General features: G+C 40.9%; 1 protein-coding gene across 1 annotated transcript in view; it reads left to right on the forward strand.

Moving 5' to 3' along the window:
• The window catches only part of msi1b (musashi RNA binding protein 1b), a 37,097-nt gene that overhangs the window by 9,322 nt on the left and 8,580 nt on the right, over positions 1-19,195 (forward strand). The window contains 7 exon segments of the mRNA XM_036578214.1: positions 6,501-6,542; positions 6,925-7,017; positions 15,265-15,313; positions 17,075-17,157; positions 17,307-17,424; positions 18,852-18,859; positions 18,861-18,933. Coding sequence (XP_036434107.1) covers positions 6,501-6,542; positions 6,925-7,017; positions 15,265-15,313; positions 17,075-17,157; positions 17,307-17,424; positions 18,852-18,859; positions 18,861-18,933 — 466 coding nt within the window.

The following is a 19,195-nucleotide window of genomic DNA, read 5'->3' on the forward strand; positions in this document are numbered from 1 at the left end:
CAGACAAACAGAGAGAGAGAGAAATTAGCATGCGAGCGCTCTTAAGAAAACTAATCAGATTTGTGTAAACAGGATTGAGACCTGCTTCCTCTCCTCCACTCGCCCGAGTGCTGACAGCGTTTTGCTGATCAGCGCTAAAGGATTGACCTGGTTTAATAAACAGTTTGTGCAGTTTAACTAATTTAGACAAAGAGATCCTGACAGTTAAGGACGCAGCCCTTTGTTAGCTGCGGTTAGCTTTCTTTGCTCCAGAAGCTAATATGGTTTTCCTTTTACTATAACTGGCTTTTCTTTTTAATTTATCTGCCATATATCTTTGTTTTTTTATCACCTGTGGCCTAAAACTGTTCAGAAGCACTTGTTTTTTCCCGTAGCGGGGCGGGGAAGGCGTAGCTCAGTCTGTGTTTGCCTTGAAAGAGGAAAAACTCTGGAATCAAAGAGGGATTCTTACTCCGGCCGCCTCAAACACAGGCTGCCTTACATCCGCGCGGCCTCTACGCTCACTCACTCGCACATACGACCCCTCCACACACATGAAGCACAAACTGGGACACGTATCCAAAGCGCACTCATTCATTTAGGGGAAAAAAGAAAAACAAACACTTGTACTCTTTGCTACACGTTGCTAATTGCTAACAGAAAAGGTTTTTTAGAAGTTTAAAGGGCCTGTATCATGAAAAAAGCACTTTTTAAAAATAAATTTAAGAAAAGTTTGTTGTAGTATGTAGACATTCACTCCCCAGCTCTATATAGTCCATGTGTGGAAATGCAGGCAGTTTTTAATGTGTCGTTTTTGTGATGTCACATTTACACATACCCACCTACTCAGCTTGCAGCAGTTTAGCCCCGCCCACTCACAGCAAAGTTACGAGTGTTTCAGCTCAGACTGCTTTCTGAATGAGGCAGCCAATCAAAGCAGAGCTCATTTACATGCCGTTGCTGTGGAAGACAGGCATATTTGTAATTTTGGCATTTTTTATTTTCTTTATTTTTATGTTATCTGAAAACGCCAACTGTAAAAAATTTCATGATGAGTGGATGCGGCAAAAAAATCACATAACGTTAACTTACAATAACAGTTAAAATCGTCTTAAAGGCAAAAAAATCCTTTTTGTGATGTCACATTTAGACATACCCACATATTCAGCCTGCAGCAGTTTAGCTCCGCCCACTCACCCTGAAGTTATAAGGGGTGTTTCAGACCCGACTGCCTTCTGAATGAGGCGCAATACAACCCAGCCAATCCGAACAGAGCTCATTTACATGTTGTTGCTGTCGCAATCTCCATTTTTAGAGAAATGGCCCAAAATTAAACAGCAAAAAAGGTAAAGTAACATTAACCTACAAATGCACAGTCAAAAAATGTTTTTGATGATGTCACATTTACAAATGCCCACCTATTTAGCTTACAGCAGTTTATCCCCGCCCACTCACAGCAGTTATGAGTGTTTCAGCTTGGACTGCTTTCTGAATGAGGCAGCCAATCAAAGCAGAGCTTGTTTAAATGTTGTTGCTGTGGAACACAACTGTATTTCTATTTTTGCTGTTTTTATTTTCTTCATTTTTATGTTATCTGAAAAGGCCAGGTGTGAAAATTGATTTTTTGTGATGTCACATTTACATATTCAGTCTTCAGCAGTTTAGCCCCGCCCATTCACGCTGAAGTTATAAGGGGTGTTTCAGACCCGACTGCTTTCTGAATGAGGCACAATACAGGGAAGCCAATCCAAAAAGAGCACATTTACATGTTGTCGCTGTCGCGATCTCCATTTTTGACGTTTTTAGTCACTTGAAAATGCCAGCATTAATATTTTCATGATGAATGAACCAATAGAAGTGGCCCAGAATTATACAGCAGAAAGGTCTTGTAACATTAACTTACAAATGCACAGTCACAAAAAAATATTTTTTGATGATGTCACATTTACACATACCTGCCTATTTAACCACAGCAGTTTAGCCCCGCCCACTCACTCTGACGCTTTTGAGTGTTTCAGGTGGACTGCTTTCTGAATGAGGCAGCCAATCAAAACAGAGCTCATCTGCGTGTCGAAGCATGCAGATGGAACACAATTATATGTTTATTTATTTATTTATTTATTTTAATGTTGTCTGAAAAGGCCAGGTGTGAAAATTTCCTTTTTGATGATGTCACATTTACACATGCCCGCCTATTCAGCTTACAGCAGTTTAGTCCCGCCCACTCACTCTGACACTGAGTGTTTCAGCTCAGGCTGCTTTCTGAATGAGCTCATTTACATAAAATCTCTAATAAATTTTCTGTTTTTCATTTGAAAAACAAAAAAATCTTACAGTAACTTTAGAATGTCTGAAATGCGCAGTGACAAAAATGGACGTGTGAAAATGAATTATGACTGTTTAATAACATGCAAATAACGCCCTTTTGTGTGTAACAGTGCCACCGTCTATTTCTTTATTAATTGTTTATTTCTTTGCATATTTGTTCCTTTTAAAAATGCATAAAGCGAGCAGACTAACCGCCCCACCCCCATGACCTCTCCGTATGTTTAGCTGTCCACTTTTACTCCACTGCTATCCTGCCGTGTGTCACCTACTGCACTGTATGTTGATTTTTGTTTGTTTGTTTGTTTGTTTGTCTGTGTGTGTGCGTGTGTGTGTCTGTTTGTTTGTTTTTGACCGTGCACAGGAGTGGTGGGGCTTCAGGAGTGTAATGGACTGGAGGTGACTATATCAGACTAGCGTAGCGACTCATAGACCTAAACCGTAGCGTCTGCATCCGATCTGTGTGCAGAGACTAGCCTAGCGTTCTTCACTCTGTTTCTCTAGAAACGGCAGTAAAAACAAAAAACTGCTCGCCGGGTCGGGGAAGGCCGAAGCTAACTGGCCTGTTCGCTGTAGTCTGGAAGCCAGAGGTGCTAGCTGATTAGCATTTAGCTCCACTCAAACCCTCTCTGAGACTCAGACTAATCTTACTAGAGCTGTACTGCCTTCACTGTCTTCTAGACTTTAACCTCAGTACAGCATGGAGTAGACTAGCCTTCAGTGCCTAGCTGGACTTAGAACAGTTCTCTAGACTAATACAACTTAGCGGTCTTGAGTATTTGTTAATCTAGCATGTTTGCAGTTTGCTTGGTCTGTTGATTGATTTGTTTCTCCCTTACGCTCTCAAAAGAAAAGAGGGTTCTTTTGTAAAGGCAGTGGCTCAATATAGAACCGAGAACCTTAAACAGTGAAACAGTCCTTCAGATTGACAGAGAACGTGTTGTAGCACCAAGAAGGGTTCTGCTTTTGTTACGACGACAGCTTTATGGTGCCGTACAGGGCCATATACAAGACATTCTCCATCAATCTGAAGAGCCATTTCACCTGCCAGGAACCTTTCAAGCATGAAATGGTTCTAGATACATGGAACCGTTGCCTTAAATACTGAAACGGCCCTTCAGATTGATGGAGAATGTGTTGTAGCACCAAGAAGGGTTCTGCTTTTGTTACGACGAAAGCGTTCTGGTGCCGTACAGGACCATATACAAGACGTTCTCTATCAATCTGAAGGACCGTTTCACCTGCCAGGAACCTTTCAAGCATGAAATGGTTCTAGATACATGGAACCGTTGCCTTTACTGAAGAACGCTTCATCTTTTTAAAGAGTGTATGCCACTTTTTATGTGCAAAAAATAATAAATACAATACAAATCACACTCACATGATTGATCCCGAGGGGTGTTGTTAGAGTGCTAACTCGGCTCCTGTGTGAGCACAAAACAATTTTTTTTGATTGTTTTTTAAATTTTTTAATTTTCTGTGTTTCGAATCCTCTTATAAACCTCACCAACGTCACTCTGGGGTTGAAAAAAGGACAGATAAACAAAAACAAACAAACACAAACAAACAAAAAGGTCTGTGGGCTGTGTGGGTCAAGGGTTTTTTTTCCCCTTTCTGTCACCTTCTTCCCTATTTTTTGCTCTTTTCTTTCCTTTTTTGTGTGTTTTTTAATATCGTCCAAGGTGGGCTGTGGCTGCGGCGTCAGTGGCGAGGTGTTTGTGTGCGAGCGAGTGTGCGTTTTGTGTCGCTGTGTGGTGTTCCTGACCCTTCTCTCCTCCATTCAGTGACAGATGGGCCTGTCAGCCCCTAGAGTCCGCCGCTCTCTCCTTTCTCTCCCGCTCTCTTTTCTCTCCTCGTCTCTCCTAGTAACCAGAGAACTTTTTCTACTCCCTCTTTTCTCTTTGTCCGCGGGTGTTGACACAGAAACTCCCTCCCTCTCCCACTCTCCCTCTCTCTCTCTCTCTCTCTCTCTCTCTCACTCTGCCTCTCTTTCTCACGCGTCCTCTCCCTCGGCTTTCACCCTCTCCGTCCCGCTCAAGCCGGTTCCTTTCACATTTGGACTCTCTCTCTTTCTCTCTTTCTCTCTCCTCTTTTTTTTTCTCTCTCTTTCTTCTCCCTCCGTCCCAATCTCACACTTTACCCGTTTCAGTAGAACCTCCCTTTGACGACACGCTAACGTTCAGCAGGTGATGCATCACTTAAAGAGCAACACCAATGAAATTATACAAGGAATAAAAGAACAAAAAAAAAAACGCCATCTGGTACTTTAGCATGTGTTCATTCGATCGCGAGTCTTTTTCACAAGCTTGTTTCAGAACAAAAAAAAGTTTGGGGAGAGTTAGATTGAACTCATTCTGTTGCTTTAGCATCAAATTGGGCTAAAAAATAATAACATTTTTAAATCATGTCGCACCAAACTACCTATTAGTAGCACATAAATAGATTAGCTAGCTAGCTAACTATTATTTCATACTAAAGTTGGTCTTTGGCTTCATATTTTTAGCCTGCATGCTAGCCTAGCTAATGCTATGGTTGTGCTTTTTGATGGTCCAGCCACTCGTGTTTACATCATGAGGACCACTGACCAGCTGTGTTATTGATAGACGTTGTGCAGTTTTGTTAGCATAAAACTGGGCTAAAAAATAAAAACATTAATAAACACCTTAATAATTAAATCATGTCACATAAAACTATCGATTAGTAGCGCATAAATAGATTAGCTAGCTAGCTAACTGTTATTTCATGCTAAAGTTGGTCTTTAGCTTCATGCTAGCCTAGCTAATGCTATGGTTGTGTTTTTTGATGCCCACTCGTGTTTACATCATGAGGGCCACTGACCAGCTATGGCATCGATTGAAGTCATGCTGTTCTGTTAGCATAAAACTGGGTTAAAAAAATAATAATATTAATAAACACCTCCATAATTAAATAATTTCACATCAGACTACCTGCTACTACCACACAAACAGATTAGCTAGCTCCCTAACTATTATTTCTACCTGATATCTTGCTAAAGTTAGTGTTTAGCTTCATGTTTTTAGCATGTTAGCTGATGTTATGGTTGTGTTTTTTGATGGTCAAGCCAGGACCTCTGACCAGCTGTGGTATTGATAAATGCTAACCATGCTAATTTTAGTATTTAGCTTCATATTTTTAGCTAGCATGCATGCTAGCCAAGCTAATGTTATGGTTGTTTGTGCTGTGTTTTTTGATGGTCAAGCCACTCGTGATTACATCATGAGGGCCACTGACCATCTATGGTATTGAAAAATGCTAACCTTGCTAATTTTAGTGCCCTGTTTTTAGCTAGCTTGCGTGCCAGCCTAGCTAACCTGTTGTTCTAGCAGTGTTTTTGATGGTCAACCTGCCCATGATTATGTCAGAGAACCACTGACCATCTGTTTGTATGGTACTGGTAAAAGCTAGCCATGCTAATTTTAGTGTTTAGCTTCATATTTTTAGCTAGCATGCATGCCAGCCTAGCTAATGTTCTTTCGATGGTTGGTGTACATGATTAGTCACAATGACCGAGCTGTTGTTTCTACCGTGATTAGAGGTGGTTAATCCAGGTCCAAAAAGTAAGAACCCTCCCCAGGATTTTGTTCCAACTGCCTGAACACCTTTGCTGCTGGTTTGAGCAAATTAGAGAAGTCAAGCAGTTGGAACAAAATCCTGGGGAGGGTTTTTTTCACTTTTTGGACCTGGATTACCCACCTCTAGCTGTGATATCGGCAACTTAGCCAGTGTTAGCACTTAGCATCATATATTTAGCTATGTAGCATGCTGGTCTTACTAGCATTACATTTATACAGTGTCTTGCCATTGTGGCGTCCGCCCATGGTTACATTGTGATGACCAGTGACCACCTGTTGTTTATAGCATGGTAACTTAGTGAATGTTAGCTAGTTTGCATGCTGGTCTGTGTAAAAGCTGTTTAGACAGTGTTTTCTGAACCATCTTGAAGAGCAGAGAAGAGAGGTGGTTGGTGTTGCTCTTTAATTGGTTAACACAGCTATGCTAAGTATCTCAAGGGGTCTGAAACGTGACGTTTAAGGGTCCAGGCAAATGAAGGAGCATCCAGCAGGATTCAGTCTGACCTCCTGACCTCTGGAGGAACCTACATTCCTCCTCCCTCTTTTCCGTAGACATGGTTGGAGTTGCTAAACCCGCGTTTCTCCTCTCCGCCTCTCCTCTAGATCGACCCGAAAGTGGCCTTCCCCCGCCGGGCCCAGCCAAAGGTACGTGTTTCAGCACAGCTGTCCATCTGTCAATCCCACCTGGCCAGGAGTGGCTTGGGTCACTTAACTGTAATCTATCATTATGTGGAGCTGGGGGTTATTTTACAAGGCGGGATTTTGCAGTGAACATCTTGCTAAGTAATGATGCTAACTGGTGGCTATTAGCTTCCTGCTTATTAGCCTCGCAGCTCCAGTGGTAAAATTAACGAGAACCAAATGTGTCTTGGCTGATCGGCTGCATTTGGGGTTAGAAGGGGAAACTGGTTTGGTTTTGTGAGGATTGTCCAACAGCAGTGTCCCTGTTTTCTTCTCCGAACTGCTTTTTGAAACCCCCTCCTGATTATTCGTCTTCCCTCCCCCGCTCCCCTTTTCTCTCTCTCAGCTGGTGACCAGGACTAAGAAGATCTTTGTTGGGGGTCTGTCAGTAAACACCACAATTGAAGATGTGAAGCAGTACTTTGACCAGTTTGGAAAGGTAAGGAGGCCACGAAATGATATGGACAAAAAAAAAACATATTATGATTATATCGCTGCATGACGCAACTGTGACTGCCTTACAATATGTTTAACACGCACTGGTAAGTCTTTAACGTCACATGGTTAAAGATTAACCTGCATTATTTTGACCGAAATAACACCCTGATTTATGAAAACACCTGGAAACTCACTGGATTGGTCAGGATGCTCACAGCACACAGTGAAAAACACTGTAACAGCTCTAATCTCATCCATCTACAGTATACAGTGTTCCTCCAGTACATCAGTGCAGCGATACAAGACAGTGCAGTACAATAGACCAATTACTAATCCAACACATTCAGCATCATACAGTGACCGCACAGGACAAGACAGCATGAAATATAGACTGCAATGTATAGGAATGACAATATGAACACTGTAAAAAAGTATAGATCCTACTAGATTGAAGCAAAATGTACATAAACACAGTGCAGATCTAGAAGTTGTGTGAGTAAATCTGTAAATAGTGCAGGTGTCCTCTTACTGGTCAGCCATAATCCAGATTACAGAAACAGAATTATAACATGAGCTGATTGATAAAAATCCATCTGAAGTGCATCCGCTTGATCCACACCACTGATATATGGATCAACAGCCCACACTTGTTTCTTTCACCCATTTCTATGGTTACACTAAACCCATTTCTGTGGTTACACTACACATTTCTATGGTAACACCACACCTTTTTCAATGGTTACCATACACCCATTCCTATGGTTGATTTCTACACACTACTACTACTACACACATTTATATGATTATGCTACACCTATTTTCATGGTTACAATACACCAGTTTCTGTGGTTATACTACACCCATTTCCATGGTTACACTACACCCATTTCCATGGCAACACCACGCCTATTTCAATGGTTACCATACACCTATTTCTGTGGTTACATCACACATATTTTCAGGCTTATGCTACACCTATTTCCATGGATACCCTACACCTATTTCTGTTGTCGAACAACCTCTTTCATGGTTTCCCTACACCCATTTATGTGGTTACACTACATCCATTTCCATAGGTACACTACATCCATTTCCATAGGTACACTACATCCATTTCCATAGGTACACTACACCTATTTTCATTGTTACGCTACACCTGTTTTCATTGTTACGCTACACCTATTTCCACCTATTTATGTTTACAATACACCAGTTTCTGTGGTTACACTACAACCATTTCAATGATCAGGATACTCCTATTTCCGTGGTTACACTACACCCATTTCAATGATCAGCATACTCCTATTTCCGTGGTTACACTACACCCATTTCAATGATCAGCATACTCCTATTTCCGTGGTTACACTACACCCATTTCCGTTACGCTAGCACTAATCTGCGGTCTGAATCCTGTCTTGGTAAGGAAATGTGAAATACTCAAAACTGTGGAGCAGAAACAGAAGAAAGCAGATTTCAGTCGTCAGACGAGAGGATAATCGATTCTATCAGCACTTTTTTATTAACGTTACAGTTTCCTAGTTGTGCATTAACCATTACCTCTAGTGAAATCGGGTGACTTAGCTAACATTAGCAGAGTCCTGTTGCCACAGTTAGGATCATTGCTGTACTACTGTGGGTGAAATTGTGTGTGACTAAACAATAACGTTAGCCAACTAGCTAACTCACCATGAGTTAGGGGAGTCGGGGGAGGAGGTGGGGCTGACAGACAACAGCATAATAATAGAGTGTACAGGCGGCCTAATGAACAGTCCCTGAGGGGTGAACGCTGACGGTCCAGAGGAAGAGTCGGCCGTTTAATAAAGCGGCTAACGCGAGAGGGAAGACGTTTCAGACGAAGCTCACCTGTGAGAGAGAAACGCTAAACAGGGACATTTTTGTTGCCTTCGCCTGGAAACCGACAAAAGAGAGGAATGTAGAGCAGAGCTGGTGAAGAGAGAGAGAAGTGGGTGTAGTGGGTGTATGGAGGGGGGGTGGAGAGGGGGAGAGATGGGGCAAAGTTTGGGGAGCGGGGGAGCCTATTGAAAAGAGAAAAGGAAGAAAGAAAAGAAAGACAATGAGAAGTAGAGGGAAGGGGGTAGTTTAGGGGGAGGAAAGAGTGAGAGTGAAAACCTGGAACGGTTCTGCCGAACGAACGAATGGAAATTTACAGTACCGTGCAAAAGTATTAGTCCACCGGAGACAGAGTAGAACTGATATTAGAATAAATGCTAGTCAACATATATACAGTGGAAAATTAATGATAATGTCTTATTGTCAGAAATATAAGCCTAAATATAAGCTTAGCTTTGCCTGTGAGATCATTAAAATCAGAGTAAATATGACTAAATGTGAATACAGTATGATTATGAAGTATTAGCCAATCAGCCTTTGTATAGAGCAAAGTGCAAATAGTGGATAAACTAAAGCTTCATTTACTGAATGTCAGTTCATTTGTATTAACTGTAATGTTAGTGTAGACAAATGCAGCTGTGTGCAAAAGTTTGGGCACCCCTAGTCAAATTATATGTTTTATTATTATAATTAATATAAGTGACAGTAAAACAGGGAACATGTTTCAAAGCACATTTACTGTTTATTTGCGGAAAAAACAACATAATTTGTGGCCTGTGCAAAAGTTCTGGCACATTTTCTGTTGTATGCTTTATTTTTTTGTATACTTTAAGTGTGTTTTCGATAAAGTGTGTTTTAACTTGTTTACTCATAGAAAATACAACAGAGCACCTAATTAGGCCAGGTTGGCCCAAACTTTATTTGCACTGCGCTGTTAATGTAAATGTTAACGTGAAGGGTGAGTGGCCCATTTGATGGAGGTGGGAGATGGAGAGATGGGTAGAGAGAGTTTGGGGGAAGTTGTAGAGAAGTGGGTCTGAATTTTGGGGGGGAATGATAGAGCAAGGGAGAGAGAGAGAGAGAGAGAGAGAGAGAAGAGAGGGAGATGGACAGGCTAAAGTTGGTGGGGTGAGTTTGGGCAGGGTGGTGGGGGGAGAAGCACTTGAATCTGAATTAATCTGATGGAACAGCTGCTCCTGCCCCAGACCCCCCCCTACTGCCCCGTTACCACGGTGACCTACCCATCTATTGTCCCCAAGTAATTCAGCGGGCAAAAGGTTTTGTTGTGTGGTTTGCGTGTGTGTGTGTGTGTGTGTGAGAGAGAGAGAGACAGAGAGAGGGAGGGAAAGACTGTGTGTGTGTGTGTGTGTGTGTGTGTGTGTGTGTGTGTGTGTGTGTGTGTGAGAGAGAGAGAGAGAGAGACAGAGAGAGGGAGGGAAAGACTGTGTGTGTGTGTGTGTGTGTGTTTTCATACATTTTCAGGACTTTATATTGAAAAAATTCAGAAAAAATAGACTAAGCTAATCAATCTGTGCTGACTTTGTAAAGTGCTGTTTATTTTTTTAAGCTGAAAGAGTGAAACCATTTCTTTCTGGTTCCTGAGTTTATGATTATTAATCATAATTAAGCTTAGAAAATTCTCCTTACGTATGTGTATTATATACATGTATATAATACATATGGGACGTAGTACATATGAGGTCTTACATGAACAATACTGCGCAAAGGTCAGACATCATCCTTTCATTTATTAAATAAAATTAACTTAAAATAAACACATATTTAACATAAAATCACACAGAAGCCTCAACGGCTAACTCTAATCTCAACCTTTATTCCAGCTTCCATTCTTTTCAGGAGCCTCACTTTCAGTTCCTCAAAGAATCTGCAGACACGCCTCCAAAGTTCAGTCTCAGAAGCTGGTTGATGATTTTCTGAAGTAATCAAACACATTCAGTGGTGTTGAGGTCTGGACTCTGGGGTGGTCAGTCCACTGTCCGGCTTCTTTGTTTGATGTGTCCGTCTCCCTTTTCTCAGTGAGGTTCTTCTTGACAGCTACACATCCTTTCAGACCCACAGCGCTGAGTCGTCTTCTCACAGTGGAACGATGGACAGAAACACCTGTGGATGTTTTCAGATCTGAAGCAGCTTGATTTTCTCCTCTCTCTCAGAGATGAAAGCTTTAAGTGCTGTTTATCTGATGGGGGCAGTTTTGGGGTCTGCCAGGTCTTCCAGATGGTTATTAGGAGCCATATTTTCTCTGGAGCTTTTGATCATGTTTAAACGGTTTGGAAACTCTTCTCCTTCCTTACGCAAGTAAAATCGTACAAACTTGTAACGTATGTGTAACCCCAGGTCCAGACATGATAGAAAAACAAGCATGCATGTGTGTCTGTGTGATGGGAGGAGTCTTGCTCATTACTGCAGCTCCACAACAACAATACCACTTTTAAAGCTGGTGTCCACTTCAAACGGGCAAAAACTCACCCACTCTTTCCGCACTGGGGGAAAAAACTTTATTCCTTTCATTCTTTTGGGCTGTAGGGGCCGTTCACTGCACTCATTTGATCAGAAAGATCTTGAGCTTTATATGTGGAATGTGGAGAGAGAGAGAGAGAGAGAGAGAGAGGGAGATGAAGCTTCAGCCACCCGGGGAAGTTCCAGATTAGTTTGCCTCACTGGACACTTTGTAAGCTGGCCTGCTTTGGACGTGGTGGAGGGCGGGGGGGTGGGGGGGTGGTGGGTAGGAGTGAGGGAGGGATGGAGAGAGGAAAAAAAGGGGGAGGAGAAAAGAGGAATGGTGTTGGGATGAGAGTATGCCATTAAAATGTCCTCATTAACTCAGTAATAACTCCTCAATTATCCACAAGGCCACCGGAAAGTGGTCATTAGTGTCCGTGGTTTATGTGCTGCTGGTCTGTGAAGAGTTTTAGAGGAAAACATCAAACATTTACCAACTTCTGCCATCAGAAGTTATTGGTTGAACCAGCCTGGTTTGACTGACAGCCAGTCAGTGAGCAATGTTGCTTTTAATGGTGATATATTGCTGAGTTTTTTAAGAACAATTACATGACAATGGACAATAAAACAGCATGCAGGAAAAATGTTTTATACATATATATATATATATATATATATATATAAACACAACCATACACAACAGATTACAGTACGATACAATACCATATGTAACAAAACAATGCAGTGTGGAAGTTGATTGAAGCATTGACTATATATGATATATACACTTATTGGTTGGAACGTGCAGCCACTGTTGCTCTCACTGACTGAGATCTCACTCTCACTGATCACGTTGATTTACATGTTTATGTTCTGCGATCAGACAATAAAACTAATGTTTATGAATAACCAAATCGCTATTGGCCATATGAAGGAATGTGATTAATCCCAACTAGCCAAACTGAAGAATGTGACTAATCACAATTAGCCACACAGAATGTGATTAATCACAGTTAGCTACAAAAAAGAATGCAGTTAATCTAAATTAGCCACACAAAAATAATGCAATTAATTGTTATTGGCTACACAGAAGAATGTGATTAATCACACTTGGCTTCATAGGAGAATGTGATTAATTGCGATTAGCTACACAGAAGAATGCGATAAATTGCAATTGGCTACATCAGAGAATGTGATTAATTACAATTAGCTACACAGAAGAATGATTAATCACAATTTGCTACATAGAAGAATGCGATTAATAGCGATTAGGTACACAGAAGAATGTGATTAATCGCTATTGGCTACACAGAAGAATGCGATTAATAGCGATTAGGTACACAGAAGAACAAGATCAATTGTAATTAGCTACATAGAAGAATGCGATTAATTACGATTAATCATTTTCATCGTTCGGCAGCCCTCGTTTATTCAGAGGGAGAAAACCGAGTCTGCAGAATAGTGTGAAAGGGCCTCCATATAAGATGTGATAGGAATGGAAATCCTGACCGCCGCTCAATCAACAACTCCCCCCCCCCAGCTGAGGGTCCAGCAGTACTCGGTGTTCTCACATGCACATGCACACACACACACGCGCACACACACACACACACACACACACACACACAAGAATACACACACACACCCCTTTGACCTTCACCTTTGACCTTTAGACCTAAACTGTTTGGAGACGTCTGTGTGAATAGTCACAGTGACGCAGATACACACTCACTCTCATCAGTGCACACACACTCTGACCACACACCTTCTAGCATATCACACACACACACACACACACACACACACACAGACGCTCGCTCTGTGCTGGAACTCTATCTGCGTGTGAAGAGGCGAGGTTGGCACACTGCGATATTTACTTGATTATGACCTTATTAGTCATAAAAAGTCAGATTTTAGTGCATTTGTATGAAAATAAGGTTAGAGAAGGTGAGCCTCCTGGATTGGGAACAGGTGGGAACGCCAGTTCTCGCTGTTAATCCCGCCAGAGTGTGTGTTTTTGTGTCAATATTTTGGATGTTGAGCTGTGTGTTTCTGTGTGTGTGTTATCTGAGCTGTGTACTAATAACGGGGTTTCACCACTGCGTAAGCCACTCATAAACAGCACAGGCTAAACAGGCTCACATCACAGAAAACCAAAATTTCCCCAGTTTTTTACTGTAATGTAGTGTGTTTTGAAACATTCCAGTCCATACAGTTCATATATAGTCGCATGTTAAGGTTTGAACATGTTTTGTTGATGTTTTAAGTAAAGATAAGTTAACACATCCTCTTATCCACCCTCCTTGAGAGACTTAATTATGCATTATTTTGTAAATTATATTGCACAAAAATGTACCTAAAATATAAAATTTTCCATAACTTTTGTGTAGGCCACATATTAGATTAGATTTTTCCCAATGTGTTCAATTCAACTGTATTTGAACTGTATTGTGTACATAGTCAGGTGTAATATTAGAATGCAAGGCAGTGTGGGTAAGGACAATGTTGTAGTGTATACAGTGAGGTGTAATATCAGAGTGCAGTGCAGCATAGATAAAGACAGTGTAGTACAGTGTATATAGTCATGTGTAATATTAGAATGCAGTGCATTATCGGTAAGGACAGTGTTGTATACAGTAAGGTGTAATATCAGAGCGCAGTGCAGCGTGGGTAAGGACAGTGTTGTACAGTGTATATAGTCAGGTGTAATATTACAGTGCAGTGTGGGTAAAGGACAGTGTTATGCAGTGTACATAGACAGTTTTAATACTGTAGTGCAGGGTGGGTAAGGACAGTGTTGTACAGTGTATATAGCAAGGTGTAATATCAGAGTGCATAGCAGTGTGGGTAAGGACAGTTGTACAGTGTATATAGCTAGGTGTAGTATCAGTGCAGTGCAGCATTGATAAAGACAGTTTAGCGCAGTGTATATGATCATGTGTAATATTAGAATGCAGTGCATTACGGGTAAGGACAGTGTTGTATACAGTGAGGTGTAATATCAGAATGCAGTGCAGCATTGATAAAGACAGTGTAGCACAGTGTATATAGTCATGTGTAATATTAGAATGCAGTGCATTACGGGTAAGGACAGTGTTGTATTGTATACAGTGAGGTGTAATATCAGAGTGCAGTGCAGCATTGATAAAGACAGTGTAGCACAGTGTATATAGTCATGTGTAATATTAGAATGCAGTGCATTACGGGTAAGGACAGTGTTGTATACAGTGAGGTGTAATATCAGAATGCAGTGCAGTGTGGGTAAAAACAGTGTTGTACAGTGTATATAGTCAGGTGTAATATTAGAGTGCAGTGCAGTGTGGGTAAGGACAGTGTTGTACAGTGTATATAGTCAGGTGTAATATTAGAATGCAGTGCATTATGGGTAAGGACAGTGTTGTATTGTATACAGTGAGGTGTAATATTAGGGTGCAGTACAGTGTGGGTAAGGACATTATTGTACAGCGTATATAGTCAGGTGTAATATTAGAGTGCAGTGCAGTGTGGGTAAGGACATTACTGTACAGCGTATATAGTCAGGTGTAATATTAGAGTGCAGTGCAGTGTGGGTAAGGACATTATTGTACAGCGTATATAGTCAGGTGTAATATTAGAGTGCAGTGCAGTGTGGGTAAGGACAGTATTGTACAGCATATATAGTCAGGTGTAATATTAGAGTGCAGTGCAGTGTGGGTAAGGACAGTGTTGTACAGTGTATACAGTCAGTCATTATATTACAGTGAACTGTATTGTGGGTAAAGACAGTGTTGTACAGTGTATATAGTTGTTATATTACAGTGACAGTGTTGTAGATTCTTTATTGGTCCAGGATGTTCTGTGTGTATCAGTGAGGAGGGTTTATGTTCTAATTAATCTCTCTCTCTCTCTCTCTCTCTCTCTCTCTCTCTCTCTCTCTCTCTGTTTCTGTTTCCTGTAGGTGGATGATGCCATGCTTATGTTTGATAAGACCACCAACAGACACAGAGGTGAGTCACTCTGACCCAAACTCTCCCTCCCTCTTTCTCTCTCTCTCTCTCTCTCTCTTTCTCTCTACTCTTTCTCTCTCTCTCTCAGTAGGATAAACGTTAGGTGAGGAGGGAGGCGGGGTAATTAGTGGGTTCGTTAATCGTTGGGGGGGTTTTAGGCTAAACCCTCGTTAAGCCCCTCCCCCCTCCTGCTTCTGTCCCACAGCTGATCGATTAGGACAGGAGGGGGGAGGGGCCCGGAGAGAGGGACAGATGAGGCGGATAAATCTGGCATAAAGGGAACCTTCTAAACTCAGAGGACTCGTTTAACCCCGTAAACTCTGGGCGCCCGTATGCGGGTCCACACTTCAGCTGACCTACTCAGGCTCCGCCCAGTTCCGTAGTGCTCGTTGTGAAGCTTTACAGAGCGCTGGTAAAAATCCTGTTCAGCCTGTAGCGGAAACACAAAAACACACTATAAAGCACAGCTTTGGTTTTAAATATTGTACTTTTGTAATGCTGGTTGATCTTATAAGCTGAAATTGAAAACATTAATATGTAGAGCAGATTTTCAGCCACTGCTGATTTTTGCTATATCTAAAAATCAAAACAAATCAAATCGAGTTATGAATGCTGTGAATCAGTACACCCCTGACGAAACATCACATGGCTAATAACAACAGTAGCAGCTGCCACGAAGCCTGAACTGTCTTTCCTTTAAAGTGCCCATATTCTACAAATTTTTCTTATGTTTAAAATTTTCCAGTGATGTTTGTGTATTTTTAAGCACCGAAAACATTCATAATTCACTTTTCCATGACTGTTTTCCAGCTGCTCCTTATCGCTTTACCATATCCAATTACACAGGCTGCTTTTGCTACTGTACCTTTAAGACTGATATATGTAAATGAGCTCTGTACTGATTGGCTGTCCTGTATGATGCCTTGTTAAAAAGCAGTTCAGGCTGAAACTGTCCTTATAACTTCTTCTAACTGAGTGGGCGGAGCTGACCTTCTGTAGGTAGAGTAAGTGGACATATGCAACCATGCTGGTTTTTGTGACATCACAAAAGTGAACTCAAAACAGGCTGTTTTGAAAGCTTAGTTAACATATATGTACGTCAGAGTGGTTTGGTGTGAAACGCTCTGTTCTAGATAAACTTACCGAGTCAGAACTGTTCACAGTGGTGGTGATAGGAACCAGACGTACACCTCTAAAAGCTCCCCCACAGAAAGTTACTACATGAAATGGTTATGAATTCACTGCCTGATGACTGAGACACTGTTTTATGATAGTTTTGAGAAGATTTTGGTTTTAAAACATGTTTAAAAGCCATTCATGGTGGAGGGATACATGCACAATGTTGTTGTTACTGTACCTTTAAGACTGAAATATGTAAATGAGCTCTGTTCCGATTGGCTGCCTTGTTTTCGCGCCTGGTTCAGAAAGCAGTCCAGGCTAAAACACCCATATATAACCTTTAACTGTATAACTTATACAACTGATATAACTGAGTGGGCGGAGCTGAACTGCTGTAGGCCGAATAAGTGGACATATGTAACTGTACTGGTTTTTGTGACGTCACTAAAGCAGTGAATTCAGAACAGGCTGTTTGTGCAGCTTAGTTTCCGTGAACGTAACATTTTAGATGTTTACTTACTACGTAAAACTCTGTTATTTCAAAAAAAGTGAAGGGGGAAATTTGTTATTTTGATGATTTGGCCCTTTAAGTCTTTAGCTCTCTCCTGCTCCGCAGTCTGATCGTGTTCGTTGTGTCTCCAGGGTTCGGCTTTGTGACATTCGAGAACGAGGACGTGGTGGAGAAAGTGTGTGAGATCCACTTCCACGAGATCAACAATAAAATGGTGAGGGTTCAGTTTGCACTGGTTGGTCTGGTTTGAGCCTGTTGTTCTTTAACCCGAGTCTCTATTGTGTTTCTGCCTGCATCATGGAGGCGTGGACTCAAGCCATTGTTGTACTTTTTCATGTCTTATTTTCTCTGTGGTGACCGCAGGTGGAGTGCAAGAAGGCCCAGCCTAAGGAAGTGATGTCACCGGCAGGGTCATCGAGGGGCCGTGCGAGGGTCATGCCATACGGGATGGACGCTTTCATGCTGGGCATAGGCATGCTGGGTAATTCACGTGCTTCAAAAACTTCAGAATGAGAATTATGAGAGCGGCTCATGACCGGAGTGAAAAGCGATGCTTTGCTGCCACCTAGTGTTTAGAATGACACTTACACTAATATGACGTTATATAAATATAGATATAAATATTAATAAAAATATAAAAACACTTTTCTCTCATTTTGAGAATTTTCCTCTATTGCTTTTCAGTTAAAGGGGAATTCCACCAAACTTTAACATTTTACATATAATTAAATGGTTTAGATGTAGTCAGAACAAGTCAGAACTGTTCACAGTGGTGGTGATAGGAACCAGACGTCCACCTCTAAAAGCTCCCTCACAGAAAGTTACTACATGAAATGGTTATGAATTCACTGCCTGATGACTGAGACACTGTTTTATGATAGTTTTGAGAACCTAAACTCCATTCATGGTGGAGGGATATATGCAGGGCGTTGTGAGGCAAAATAGTCCTCATAAAAAACATATTTCAAATTTTGGATAGTAAATAAAATGTCTATATTTGTGTTGTAGTCATGGCGACCCCTGGTTCCTATCACCACCACTGTAAAGAAATCTGAACCGTTTCACACCAAACCGCTCTGAATCGCTCTGTTCACCACTTAATTATGCAGAAATTTTGAAAAATTGGTGGAATTCCCCTTTCAGTAAGAAAACTGCCTGCAAAGGTTTAGTTTACCATAAAGCTGTGCTGAGGCTGTGTGTATATTTATCCTAGCACTCAGCTTCATCATCATCAGAGTGTCTTCTTTCGTGTGAAGATCAGGTTTATTAATAATGTATTAATGTATTAATAACATTTTATGATCTAAACTGTTGTTAAAAGCTTATATTTAAACTCCTTTGGTCCAAAAGTGGTTCAAACACCTGAAAGGTTTAAATGCTGACATCACAACAAAGGGATAAAGTGGGCGTGGCCTTTCACTTCCCAAGCTAGTCACTAATATTGGCACAAATATTTACACGTGTAACATTGTTTTCATCTAAATAAACCTGATTAGGCTTTAATGTGGTAAACAAAAGCGGCAACATGATCATTGGAACATTTTGAGGGGCAAATATTAATAAATAAATAAAATATAAACAAATACAAATTCCTTACTTAAGACTTAACATTACAACTAATATTATTGTATATTATATAACTAATATTTGTATTAATGGTAAGTTTACAGTAGAGAACAAAACATTATTTATTCTCAATGTAAGTTAATGTAAATAGATTTTATTCTGAGCAGTTTGCAGCATTTTTATTGGTCCTTTTATCATGAAATGTTTATCCAGTGTAAACGGCAGCAAACAATGTAGAAAAATGAACTTTGGTACATGTTTTTTTTCCTTTGCAAGTAGCAAAATATTAAATATTTTTAAAATATTGTTATTATTCCTGCTGTTATTGCTCTCCTTTTTCAGGTTACCCTGGGTTTCCAGGCGGCAACGTACGCTGGCCGCAGTTACACCAGCCTCACTCCTGGCTACACGTATCAGTTCCCAGGTAAAACAACATGTTTCCTTTATATATAAGCTTCAGTAGCTCTTCAGTATAGAGGGCCATTATAATGCATTGCCTGATAAACTGCCTCTAAGCCAATGGGATGCATTAAGCATTTCCAGAGCACTTTTATTTGTATATTATACACCATAATCTGATGCACATCATTAACTGATATGAAGATATCAAGCTGCTGTTTTGCTGACGAGACCCAGCCTAACAGATTAGATATTGACTAGAAGCTCTATTAATTAAGCACAGCTGA

This window comes from Colossoma macropomum, unplaced genomic scaffold (genome assembly GCF_904425465.1).
Source record: "Colossoma macropomum unplaced genomic scaffold, Colossoma_macropomum, whole genome shotgun sequence".
Lineage (NCBI taxonomy): Eukaryota > Metazoa > Chordata > Actinopteri > Characiformes > Serrasalmidae > Colossoma > Colossoma macropomum.